Below are 13630 nucleotides of genomic sequence, written 5' to 3'. Positions count from 1 at the left end.
CTACCCACTTGCACAAAAACCTCCTGGGCTTCATGAAAGCTGGAAGTCCTCGTTGAGAGTCCAAGGCTGTGGAATCCAGCGCGAGCAGCAGGGGTCAGAAAATGTGCCAAGGACTGGAAGGGTGGGGAATAGCGGAGGGCCGAAGAGGGGAGCAATTTTTGTTACATATTACGTTGATTATGCTTAGGGATCGGTAACACAACTGGGTAAAATAAGGGACATTCAAATTTGTGGAAAATAACTTCTCCAAAAATCAATTTTCTTAGGGGAGGAAAGCGCAAACAGATAAATTTGAATATTGCCTGATCCACTGATCTCTAATAAATATGGGTATGACGTTGATGCCATCTGGATGAAAATTGGACGATCAAAAAGGAGCCCTCATTCACATCACACTGTGGTAAGTAGAAATATACAAGAACTAAAGATTACAAGATAACACTCACCATCATACTCCGATACTCATCTTCAAACATGTCCAAAAAAATTTCCTCTCCCTACATTGGAAATAGAAACATACAATTCAAAGTTCGTTTTCAGTTTGTAAATTATACAATATGTCAATTTTGCCAGATTTTGGGATATACACCGCATGTTTTCTAATGTTTTTGTAGATTCTTGGTAAAATCGAAGACCAATGATTTTTGGTACTTCTATATACGAAAGAAAAGTATTTTAACATGCAAACATGATCTGTGCACTTTAAAAAGATACTTAGATAGATATTCCTTCCCCTGCTTTGTTCAACAGGCTTATATAGTGTGCTATCTGGAAAGTACGGGCTCATGCATACGGCCATATTATAAGTCTGCTTCACATAGTGGAGTAATAGGGCCACCATTCCGTATGCCTCTGGTTGCATAGTGGGAGGAATTAAATTGAATGGTGAGATCCTCCTGTTTCCCTGAAAATAAGACAGACAGTGTCTAATATTTTTGGCTCAAAAAAACCCAAAACACGCTAGGGCTTATTTTCAAGGGACGTCTTATATTTTGTGTTGGTAGCAGTGATGGTTCACCATTAATGAAAAATGAATATTCACCCCTTCCCCCGCCCATAATGCAGCCCACCCCTCTGCCGGTGTCAGTGATTGGAACTTGTGTTAATGAAAAAAATGAACATTCATCCCCTTCCCCAATGACCCCTCTGCTTCACTAAGACGGTCTTATTACTGCCAGAGGATCGTAGTGCAATGCTCGCAGCAGGAGGCCAGCAGGACTTCTGACCCGAGTGTGTAAGGGTGTATTTCTGAGCAGCGGTCACGCTCAGGCAAGAAGAGTCACCAGACAGTGCGAACATTGCACTGCCATCCTCTGGCAGTAAAACGGCGGTCTGAGTGAAACACTGATACTCGGCACAAAGGGGTTGGTGGGAGAAGGGGGTGAATATTCATTATTTCTTTAACAGATGTTCCAATCACTGACGCCGGCAGAGGGCTGGGCGAGATTATGGCCGGGAAGAGGGGTGATTTTCTATTAAGTAGCTGGAATCTGACTATAGACTTCAGGGCTTACAGCAACACAATGAGGTTGCCCAAGCCCTCGCTCAGGATACTATTAGTATGATGATTCACAACTAGGGCTTATAAGTTAAGAATACTCCAAAAAGGCAGAAAAATCCTGATAGGCCTTATTTTCCGGGACACATTAGGACATATCAAGCATCGGGTTCCTGGGTTCACATCCCACCAAAGAAAACATCTCCAAGGAGTTTGTATGGTCTCCCAATGTTTGCGCGGGTTTCCACCGGGTTCTCCGGTTTTCTCCCACACTCCAAAGACATACTGATAGGGACTCAATGGGGACAGTGTTGCCAATGTATGTAGAGTGCTGTGGAATTAATGGGGTTATATAATAATAATAATAATAATAATAATAATAATAATAATAAATCATCATCATCATCATCATCATCATCATCATCATCATCATCATCATCAAGTCAAAGTGATAGCTCATCTTTAATCGGTGAGGGGACATGTTGAATCCCATAAAAAGCCTGACATCAAAAATGATAAATGAAGGATAAATAAGTGAGTGGTAAACTAAAGTATATGAGCCCCAGCTATACCACAAAGAGCAGGAGTTTGCTGGAAATATGCACTGCTTGGGGCTACCGGTATTTAAAGGACATTTTGAAACATCGGGATTCCAGATAGAAAAAACATTTCCAATAAATGGTAAAAAGAAGCTCATAAATTTACATTATATCCTATGGAAAACAAAAAAAAAATGGACTGAAACGGTCTCGTCTCGTGATATTTAACTGCATTGTGTTTATCTATGGTTAAAATCTTAGGAACATTTAGATAAACTGTTCAAATGTGTTATACATTAATATCATGAAAAATTAGGTATGGCATAACATAGTACACTATGGTTTTTAATCCTATAAGGGTAAGACTGAGTTTTAGATTTTGTTTTTCCGTTTTTTTCCTCCTCTTCTCCCAAGAGCCATAACTTTTTTATTTTTACATTGTTTTCCACCAAAATAGCCATAGGAGGTCTTGTTTTTTTGTGGGAAGATCCTTGTCCCCATCTTATAGTAATGTTCCCCATCCTTGTCCCCTTGTAGTAATGTCAATATCCTGTAGTACTGTGCCCATTCTATAGTAATGTCCGCATCCTATAGTAATGTCCCCATCCTATAGTAATGTTTCCATACTTGTCCCCATCTTATAGTAATGTTCCCCATCCTTGTCGTAATGTCCCTATCCCATAGTACTATGCCAATCCTATAGTAATGTCTCCATATTATAGTAATGTGACCACCTTGTTCCCATCCTATTAGTAATGTCCTCATCCTATAGTAATGTCCCCAGCCCTTATTCCCATCCTATAGTAAAGTTACCCATCCTTGTCCCCTTGTAGTAATGTCCCCATCCAATAATATGGTGCCCATCCTATAGTAATGTCCCCATCCTAAAGTAATGTGCCCACCTTCTCCCTATCCTATAGCAATGTGCCCATCCTGTAGTATTGTGTCCCATCACTGTCTCCTTTTACTAATCTGCTCGTAGTTATGTCCCCCCAGGCGTTTTGCGCTTTTCCGTTTTTGTTTTTTTTCCCTCTCTTTCTTCAGACAGCCGTAACGTTTTATTTTTTGGTCAATCTTGCCATATGAGGGCTTATTTTTTTGCGGGAAAAGTTGTAGTTTTAAATTAAACCATAAGTTTTACCATATAGTTACTGGAAAACAGCAAAAAAATTTCAAGTGTGGAAAAAACTGCAAAAAAAGTGATCGCGCAATAGTTTTTTGGACATTTTATTCACCATGTTAACTATATGCTAAAACTGATATGTTGGTGTGATGTCACAAGTCGGTGTGAGTTTGTAGACACCAAACATGTATAGGTTTACAAGGGGGTTAAAAAAATTCATAAGGTTGTAAAAAAAAAAAAAAAAAAAAAGTGGCGCCATTTTCTGAAACCCGTAGCATTCTCATTTTTCTGGATCTATAGCTCATTGACGGCTTATTTTTTGGGTTTCAAGCTGACGTTTTTTAACGGTACCATTTCTGCACACATGCTACGTTTTGATCGCATGTTATTGCATTTTGCGCAAAATTTGCGACAACCAAAAAACGTAATTTTGGCATTTGAAATTTTTTGCCGCTACGTTGTTTACCGATCAGATTAATTGATTTTATATTTTGATAGATCAGGAATTTCTGAACGGGGCGATACCAAGTATGTGTATATTTTTTTTATTTTTTTTAACCCTTTAATTTTCAATGGGGCGAAAGGGGGGTGATTTGAACTTTTAGGTTTTTTATTTTTTTAAAATATTTTTAACTTTTTTTTTTATTTTACTAGGTCCCTTAGGGGGCTATATGGATCAGCAATCTGATCGCTCTTCCATATCTCCAAATCACTGCTACACCGCTGAGATCTGCAGATATGCTGCTTTACTTTTAATGCTGGCACTATGCCGGAATTGAGAGCAAGTGACTCATGTTAGCTACAGGCGTCATCACATAACCCTGTGCTACCATGGCAACCACCGGAAGTCACGTGATCACGGGGTAAGTCATCATAATGGCTGCCCACATATACATCTCGCTGCCAGATTTTGGCAGCAAGATGTAAGGGGTTAATAGTCGCGGGTGGAAGCGATTTCACCCGCGACTAACAGGCACACATGTCAGCTGTTGAAATCTGCTGATATGTGTGCGGATCACCACGGCCCGCCCACGGTAGAGGGCCGGGATTAACCTCACACAATCCATGACGTACCCAGTACGGCCTGGGTCGCTAAGGGGTTAATGTGCAGTTCTCCACATACACACACGCAAAAAAAAAAAAACATTCTCACCTGTGCCCGTTCCCTTGGCTTCTTGCTGTCTGCAGGCCCGTGCCCCCATTGGGTATCGCGGCTGATGCAGGGGCAGCGATTTATGTCAGTTGATTGTTTTGCGGCGCTGTGCGTGCAGCTTCAAGCTCTCTGTGCACAACGTTTCCAACGCCGCCATAGCCGTCCGCCAATCAGAGGTAAGCAACTGAGGTCAGGCAGTTTCCATTGGAGGAACAGTTGTGCACAGAGCGCTGGACTCAGAGCGCAGCGCCAGCAAAACATTCATCTGACAAAGTGCAGACAGTGGCTGCGGGCGGGCCCATGCCGCGATAGTCAACAGGGGCACGGGCCTGGAGGCCGCACGAAGTAGCCTGAGGAGCCAAATGCGGTCCACGTGTTTGAGACCTCTGCTTTAGAGCATTTCCTCACATTCTCTCCATTACATATTTAATGTTACTGTATAATTATGTGATAAATTCATATCTTTACCTAATTTTTTTTTTTTTAAGAGGGGTAATTTCTGTTTTTGAATCGGTTTTTATATGCCTTAACCGCAGTCTCTCAACTTTTCGACCCTCTGCTGTGTGCGGTGTGTGTGCTGTGTGCTGGTTTTGTGATGATGCATACATTAATGTTGATACATGCAAGCTTCACTGTGAACACTAACATGCATTAATATTGACATATCCTTAAAGGGAATTGATCACCAGGTTTTTGGTAACCCATCTGAGATTAGCATGATATAGGAGCGGAGACCTAGATTCAAGTGATGTGTTAGTTACTGAGCTGCTTGCTGCAGGTTTAATAAAATCACTGCTTTATCTGTTGTAGAGCTACCAGTTCTCTGAATGCTGAGCGGTGTATTACACCTCCTCCATCACTGATTGGCAGCTTTCTGCTTATGCACAGAAACCTACCAATCAGTGCAGGCAGGGTTATACAGAGCTCAAATACAGAAGGCAACACAGAAGCAATTTAACTAGTCATTCAGTGATAAATCGCCTTCTAATATAACCGTACTTATATCAAAACAACAGCAAGCAGCCCAGTAAATGACATCACTGGAATCAGGATCTCTTTCTACATTATGCTGCTGTCGGATTAGGTCTAAAAGCCTGGTGACAGATTCCCTTCAATTTCAGGACACCGTACATATGAAATGGTGTAAACAATACATAACAATTATATGACTTGTGGTAGAAAACAAGTATATGACTAAATGAGTGACAGACTGGTAGTCAGAGACAGTAGATGAGGGTAGAGGCTGGTCATAAAGCAGTGTGCTGGAAGCAGGTTGTAGACTTCTTGAAGAGGTGGGTATTTTAGGTGGTGTTGGAAGGTTTCAGAGGTGGTATAGAGACCGATCAGTTTGGGTAGAGAATTCCAGATAAGAGGGGACGTGGGAGAAATTTTGGTCTTGGACACAGCTGGATGAGGTTCCTGAAGAGGTGGGTATTTTAGGTGGAGTTTGAAGGTCTGAGAGGTGGGATAGAGACGGATCAGTTTGAGTAGAGAATTCTAGACAATAGGGGAATCGGAAAAAATCTTGCTTTTGGACATAGCTGGATGAGGAGCAGGCAAGAGGAGAGCAAAGAAGGTATTGTGAGGACTGAAGATTGTGTGGAGAAGAAAGGTAGTAGGACATTAGGTTAGAGCAGTAGACATTGGAAAGGACTCGTCGTAGACCAGCCTGTAAATCATTGTTGATATTTTAAATTGAAGTTGCTGCTTAGCTTATCACTACGAGTGAAAAAAAGGCAAATCTCTAAATTCTAAAAAACAAAAAGAACAAAAAACACCTCTTCTGCTTTGAATCTTTTTGGATAATTTGCCTTTTGTCATGAAAATGGCTTGGGTTGAGGCTACACAATGAGAAGTAAAGTAAAAAAAAAAACCACAAAACATTTCATTTATGGGTGGAATTTAGTGCAACCAAAAACTGTATTCATGCTTCCAATACAGCACATGGCTTCAAAAGCAAACTGCAGCCGGCACCCCCCATGACAATTTAAACAGGTGTGGTACAAACACAGGGCAAAGGCAAAGTTAAACAAATATTAGGCTTCCCTTCATTCAGAGGAAAGTGTGATATAAACGTAGTTATATACAATTCTCTTTCTACTGTGAAGGAGAATAAAGGCGCTCGCGGTTCAGTCCTGCAAACTCTGAGATAAGACCAGGCTGCAGCTGAGAGCTCCGGAGTGCAAAGCAGGTAACTGAATCCAGGCCTGGCATTACTGGAGATTCCTCCGGTAGCCAGCAGGGAGCAGTCGTTACACGAGTCGCTGGTGGCTGATCTCTGCGGAGATCTGCCTGAATGACAGCTCACCAGCGACCAAGTAGCGACGTTCCAGCGATCCCTGCCAGGTCGGATCGCAGGTCGGATTGCTGGTGCGTCGCTACGTGTAACGGGACCCTAATGTTTAGACTTGAAAAATCACACAAACACCCCCCAATTTCTCAACTAAATAAATGAAGACATATAGGGGCTGATTCATATAGATCGGCATAGCGCACACTTGTACTATGCCAGTCTTACTGGAGTAGAAGTGGCTGAATTGATAAAGAGGTGTAGTCCCCTTAATGAACTTGGCGCATCTCCACAGTGGTGTGTAACTCCGTGCCCCATGCCAGGAGTGCTGCTCCGGAGAAGCTCTTGTATCACCACAGCTCTTCCACAGTCCAGCCCATTTTGGTGAAGTGGATTTAAACTGGTGTGGAAGCGCCAAATATCACAAATTTTCAAAGCTTTTATGCCACTTTTCTGACTTAAAACCTTTGATGATTTGACCCCATAATGTTTTTTGTAGCCATAAGAGAATACTAAAGGGGTTGTACCACGTTTGGATGTTACACTGTATCCCATAAGACAGCGGATAACTTTTCCGACGTCTGGTACCGTCACCAACCCCTCGAATCAGTGCTTTAAAGTGAATGCTGAGGTGGACAATCATGTGCAACTCAGCTCCTTTCATTCTTAATAGGAGTGCCAAAGACCAGTTAAATGCTGCACTTGGCTATCTCCAGCAGAACCAATGAGAATGAATAGAGTGGAGGTGAATTTGATCGACCACCACTCCATTCACACAAGGCTCTTTGGAGTCCCGGCTCTTAGGATCGATGGGCGTACCAATGGTTGGACCCCCAGGTATTGGAAAGTTAACTATTCTTATGGATAGGGAATAACTTCCAAATAACTTCACTAAGTGTTATGCATCTTAAAGGAGTATAAGATTTGACGCTACAATCTGAATCTAAGAAGCCAACAGCTTCTCTTCGGTTTCTAGCTTTACATTGTTCACGTGTCTTATGTAAAAATAAATAAAAAAATTGTTTAAAAGAACAGAGAGTCCTCAGTGGTTGATACCTTTTAATGGCTAACTGAAAAGATGGTAATAATTGCAAGCTTTCGAGACTACTCAGGTCTCTTCATCAGGCATGGTATAACACAAAATCTGAAGAGTCACGTATTTATACACAACAGGACTTAGAATAGTGCAGTAAAAAAAAAAAAAAAAAAAAAGAACAAGTTATATGAAACAGAACTATCTCTATGGCAGGGGGACAAGCTGTTCTAGCCATAAATACTGCTGCAGTTCAGTGTGAAAGTTTTATTGTCCTTTGATAAGGGTCTGGTCCAGGGCTGTGACACGCTCGGATGGTCAGAGGAGCACATCTTTTAACTGATGTAAAAAGACATGAATCCATGAGACACATTCATTCCTTCTCTGAATGTGTCAAACACAGCCAGGCTATCAGGTACAATCGGATATGTTCCAACAGTACAGATAGAGACAATCACCTTGAGGGCCTCAGAAAAACCTTTTTGAATCAAGGCTACCACCCAAGAACAATTGAAAACCAGATTATAAGAGCCACCAGAATATCAAGAAACCATCTTCTACATTATAAAACCAAAGAAGAGAACAACCGGGTCCCTCTTGTAGTCACCTACAATCCACATCTGGAGGTGTTTAGAGGAGCTGCACGGAAACTACAACCATTACTGCAAAAAGATGCCCGGTTAAAATCTATTTTTCCAGACCCCCCACTTCTGTGTTTTAGACAGCCCCCAAATCTAAGAAGCATCATTGTCAGAAGCTCCCTGTCCTCTCCAACACCAACAGGAACATTTCCCTGCAACCAGAAAAAATGCAAGACCTGTCCATTAATATTGACAACGGACAAGATAAAGATTCCCAGATCACATCAGGACTACAAGATCCCAGGTACGTTCAGCTGCACCACAACCAATGTGGTGTACTTAATTATATGTACCAAATGTCCAACTGGGGGTCTGTATGTAGGGGAGACAGGACAACAGCTCAGGACAAGGATGAATTCTCACCGCCACACAATTAGAGAAAAAAAGGATGGATCTACCTGTGGCCAAACATTTTTGTAACCCAGACCACAGCATCATGGACATGAAATTGCTGGTATTGAAAGGAAACTTCAAGTCCCAGAGAGACAGGAGACTATGGGAGTACAAACTTATGATGACCTTTGACACATTCAGAGAAGGAATGAATGTGTCTCATGGATTCATGTCTTTTTACATCAGTTAAAAGATGTGCTCCTCTGACCATCCGAGCGTGTCACAGCCCTGGACCAGACCCTTATCAAAGGACAATAAAACTTTCACACTGAACTGCAGCAGTATTTATGGCTAGAACAGCTTGTCCCCCTGCCATAGAGATAGTTCTGTTTCATATAACTTGTTCTTTTTTTTTTTTTTTTTTTTTTACTGCACTATTCTAAGTCCTGTTGTGTATAAATACGTGACTCTTCAGATTTTGTGTTATACCATGCCTGATGAAGAGACCTGAGTAGTCTCGAAAGCTTGCAATTATTACCATCTTTTCAGTTAGCCATTAAAAGGTATCAACCACTGAGGACTCTCTGTTCTTTTAAACAATTTTTTTATCTCTACTGGCTAACACGGTACAAAGATATATTTTACTTGTAAAAATAAATGTAATTTCTAAAACAAAATCAAAAATATTTTTAACTGAATTCTTTTGTTATGGATGGTCAGTGAACGGATTTACAGAAGAAAGTGGTATAACGAGAGGGAAGGGGAATTAACCAGGCAGGATGTAGAGCAGTTTTTAGAGGCACAAGAGCGTCGCGTGGAAAGCCACAAAGGTAGATGTTGCAGTAATCTAGGAGGGTAAGGATGAGGGCATATACTAGTATTTTTATCAACTTAAAATTTAGGAGAGTGCATTCTAGGAAATGTTTGGAGATGGCAGCGGCAGGAGAAAGGTGATAAGGATTTGGATATAGAGTTTGAAAGACAGTGGAGAGTCACAGGTCCTTCCAAGACTTAGAAGACTGGGGAAAGTGTGAAGCTGTTACATGGTCTGAGAGTAAAGTGAGATGGTGTAAAGGTAATGAAAATAATGGGACTATTTATGCTGAATGTTGGATAAGAATCATTTTTAGTGGATTGATGAAATGTTAATATTCTGACCTTGGCAGCCTCTGTACAACTTCCTAATTACCTACAGTTTAAATATCAAAAAGAAAGGAATATTACCTGATAGTATTTTACCTTATAGAAGTGGCGCAGGAGATGCACACTTTCTTCCCTTGCCCCCTAGACAAAGAGTTATAAAGAGAAAACGTGTCATTTTTGTTCATATTTATGGAAAATACTACAATTGTAGCCAGAGGAAAAACACAAAATGGCATTTTCTACTTTCTAGACTCAACTCTTCTGGCACCAATAAAGTATTACCAAATTTTTCGGATTATAAGACACACTTTTCCTCCCAAAAATTTAGGAGGAAATTGAGGGGTGCGTCTTAAAATCTGAATATAGCTTACCGGGAGGGGGGCTGTCTGTGGGGCATCCGAGTGCCTGTGGCTGCGTGCGGGCAACCGGCTCCCTCTGTGTCCTGGAGGCCGTCTGCCTCTCTGTGCGGGTGGGCGGGTGAACTGCGGGCTACCACTCTGTGCGTGTGTGCGGGCGGGTGGCTGTGCAGACTGGGGTGTCTGTGCGGCGAGTGTCCCAGTGTGACCGCGGTCCCGGTTCAAATGATGGTGCCGGGAGTCAGCGTGTGCGCAGATGGAGCTCTTCATTTGAACCGGGACAGCGGACAGACTGAGACACTCACCGCACCGGCCTGCTGCACTACTGACCCGCCGCTGCTGCCACCACTGACCCCCGCTGTTGCCGCCACTACGGACCGCAGCTGCCATCACAACCTTTGCCTCCTGTGACCCTCTTCACCACCACTGATGTCCCCCCTCCGTTAAGACAACACCGGAGTATAAGACAGACCCCATTTTTTTTTTTTTTACCTTTTGTTATCTTTAAATTTGAGGTGTGTCTTCTAAACCGATATGTATTACAAAACAAAAAATACGGTATTTACATCTCACTCAACCACATCCATAAATTCCACTACTTAAAAGACATAAAATTTTGGGTTAAACCTGTGTGGACTGAATGGAGCACTTACCTCCAAACAGGCTAGGTGGACATCTTTTATGATACAATCACCATCAATAAGAACGAGCTGCTTCAGGAGAATACATGCAAGCTCCAGGGTAGCCAAACGGACTTTTCCATCTGCAAAAAAAAAATCTCAATCAGTGCTTCGTTTCCTCTAATTTGTGTTATACAAAGACTTAGGGTGGTGTCACACACAGCGACGACGACAACGACGTCGCTGCTACGTCACCATTTTCTGTGACGTTGCAGCGACGTCCCGTCGCTGTCGCTGTGTGTGACATCCAGCAACGAGCTGGCCCCTGCTGTGAGGTCGCCGCTCGTTGCTGAATGTCCAGTTTCATTTTTTGGTCGTCGCTCTCCCGCTGTGACGCACACATCGCTGTGTGTGACAGCGAGAGAGCAACGAAATGAAGCGAGCAGGGAGCAGGAGCCAGCATCTGGCAGCTGCGGTAAGCTGTAACCAGGGTAAACATCGGGTAACCAAGGGAAGACCTTTCCCTGGTTACTTGATATTTAGCTTCGTTACCAGCGTCCGCCTCTCTTGCTGCCAGTGCCGGCTCCTTGCTCTCTGCACATGTAGTTGCAGTACACATCGGGTAATTAACCCGATGTGTACTGTAGCTAGGAGAGCAGGGAGCCAGCGCTAAGCAGTGTGCGCGGCTCTCTGCACATGTAGCACAGCATCGCGTGTCGTTATGATCGCTGCTGCATCTGCTGTGTTTGACAGCTAAGCAGTGATCATAACAGCGACTTACAAGGTCGCTGTTGCATCACAGAAAATGGTGACGTAACAGCGACGTCGTTGTCGCTATGTGTGAACCCAGCTTTACAGTGAACTCCTCTAATTACCATACGTTTACATGCATTAATGCCTAATTATCACTTTATTAATAGTTTCTAAAACAAACAGAAATTGATATCAGCCCGATAAAGGACAGTGTCACATAGCAATCAGAATGCCAAATTTACTGAAATCCATTAGACAAAAGCTATATGAGGTTGGTTCTAAGATGGACTAGTGAGTAAATCTGGACACATATATTGGATCAGGGGTCCCAACCTGTGGCTCGGTAGCCATATGTGATGTGGGGCTTGCGACTGTCTTCAAGCTTGGTGCATAAGCACCAGGTTTAGCAAACCGCTATGAAGATCCCAGATTGTGGCTTTTGTAAGTAGCCCCACATAGAAGAACAGGTCTAAATGTGGGGTACAGTAGGAGCCCCTGGATCTTGGTATATTGTGTGATTTCTGTGGAAAAGCTATGACTGTCATTATGCCGGTAATGGGAGCTCTGGGTGCCACTAAGGTAAGGGGACGGGAGCTAAATGTGGTTCGCGACCTTCTGTTAGAGCTAAATGTGGCTCTCAAGGTCAGAAAGGTTGGGAACCTCTGCATTAGATTAATTTGGTCAGTATTTTACTCCAGTATTTGTAAGCCAAAACCAGGAGTTGAACAATCAGAGGAGAAGAATAATAAAAACACGTCACCACTTCTAAATTTTTTACCTGCTTCTGGTATTGGCTACAAATACTGAGGTACAAAAACAGTGTTGTAACTGGCCCACAATGGGAGGGGTTAGTTGCCAGGGTAATAGAATGTTCATTCAAGGAGAGACAGTTGAGTTTAGCAAATGACGATCTAGTGAGTAACAGTTACTGACGATATTCTGTAGGTTCTGAAGGTCACATATAGTGGCTGGCTGCAGTAACTGGAAGAAAGGAGACTGGAGACGAGATAGCGTGAACCTTGAGAGTTGAATGAGGCACGGAGTGCGAACAGTGTTGAAACAAAAGACAGATCCTTGAAAGGAACGGGCCAAGACAATAGGAGCCAGAGGACAGGACTCTAGCGGCCAGGCCCATTAGCCATTAAGGTAACTGGTTATTCCAACTGGTGTATAACTGAAGTCAGTTTATTCAAGTGGATTTTCCCAAAGCATCTGAGCGAGCAAGGCTCTACTCTGACCATGGTAATCGGACCCCTGATCTTCACTCCAGCATGGAGACTGGATGTGGAGCTGCTGCAAGGGAAGGTGACCATCACGAATTGTACTGTAACGCTGAGCTGGGTTGTACTGGAACTCACGGCACCACTAAGATCTGAAGCAACGCAGTGGGAAGTAAGACTGTGTCTGAGTATGCGTTGTACAGCTGTAAGGTGCTGGAAGATATGTGCCCACTATCTAAAGTGTAAAACTGTTACAGAGAATAAGTAAAGATTTGTTGTTTGAAACAACCTCTTGTGTCTCCTGGTGAGTAAGAGTCCTCATCGGATCCTGGTCGGTCAGCCAACGACAGCAGCAGTATGCGGCCTGTATGAGTTCACAGAGCCCACGTCCCAAGTCCACATAACCAGCCATGACAGTGTAGTCCATGTAGCATGCTGGGACATGTGGGGTCAATCCCTCGGCCACAATTACCACCCTGCGCCACCTTACAAAGGTGCATTTACAGTCGACATATAGGTCTTTAACAAGCACCAAGTAAAGCTCCACAAACATCCATCAAGGTATTTAGTGCCCCCTTTCCTATAGGTATTAAAATACCCAGATCATATAGCCATAAGGTAATACTGCTCAACCATTCCTCCAATCGGAGCCTGTAGTTTAAAATTTAAGGCTAGATATATGTGTGCTAGGGAGGATAACATGTTCTTTAAGCTGCATACTGATCATGTTGTTATAAGACTCCCTTCCCCAAACACACACTGTTCGCTGCTCTCCAAATGTGGGCAACCTAAGGTCACAGGTCTGAGACCATTTGTTGGTCCCACACAATTCTGATTCATTCCTGTCCTATTTATTGGTGGATAGTGGACTCGAAAGTCTATTTGGCCAAAAGGGAAGAGCATACAAGAGTGTGATTAGGTGCTATGT

At 42.9% G+C, this 13630-nt stretch overlaps 1 protein-coding gene across 6 annotated transcripts in view; it reads right to left on the bottom strand.

Annotated features, from left to right (window-relative positions):
* Positions 1 to 13630, bottom strand: part of CLEC16A (C-type lectin domain containing 16A) — a 429136-nt gene that overhangs the window by 256201 nt on the left and 159305 nt on the right. For 4 of the 6 annotated variants that reach the window (XM_075317919.1, XM_075317921.1, XM_075317922.1 and 1 more), the window contains exons 14-16: positions 10763 to 10872; positions 9835 to 9894; positions 447 to 497 (exon numbers count right to left, since the gene is read on the bottom strand). In XM_075317919.1, the coding sequence (XP_075174034.1) occupies positions 447 to 497; positions 9835 to 9894; positions 10763 to 10872 (221 nt within the window). The remainder of the gene's footprint in view (positions 1 to 446; positions 498 to 9834; positions 9895 to 10762; positions 10873 to 13630) is intronic. The other 2 variants (XM_075317924.1, XM_075317920.1) reach the window with 1 other exon arrangement.

Source organism: Anomaloglossus baeobatrachus, chromosome 7, assembly GCF_048569485.1.
Source record: "Anomaloglossus baeobatrachus isolate aAnoBae1 chromosome 7, aAnoBae1.hap1, whole genome shotgun sequence".
Taxonomy (NCBI): Eukaryota; Metazoa; Chordata; class Amphibia; order Anura; family Aromobatidae; genus Anomaloglossus; species Anomaloglossus baeobatrachus.
Note: the sequence above shows the minus strand (reverse complement) of the source record. Positions and strands in the feature narration are given on the sequence as shown.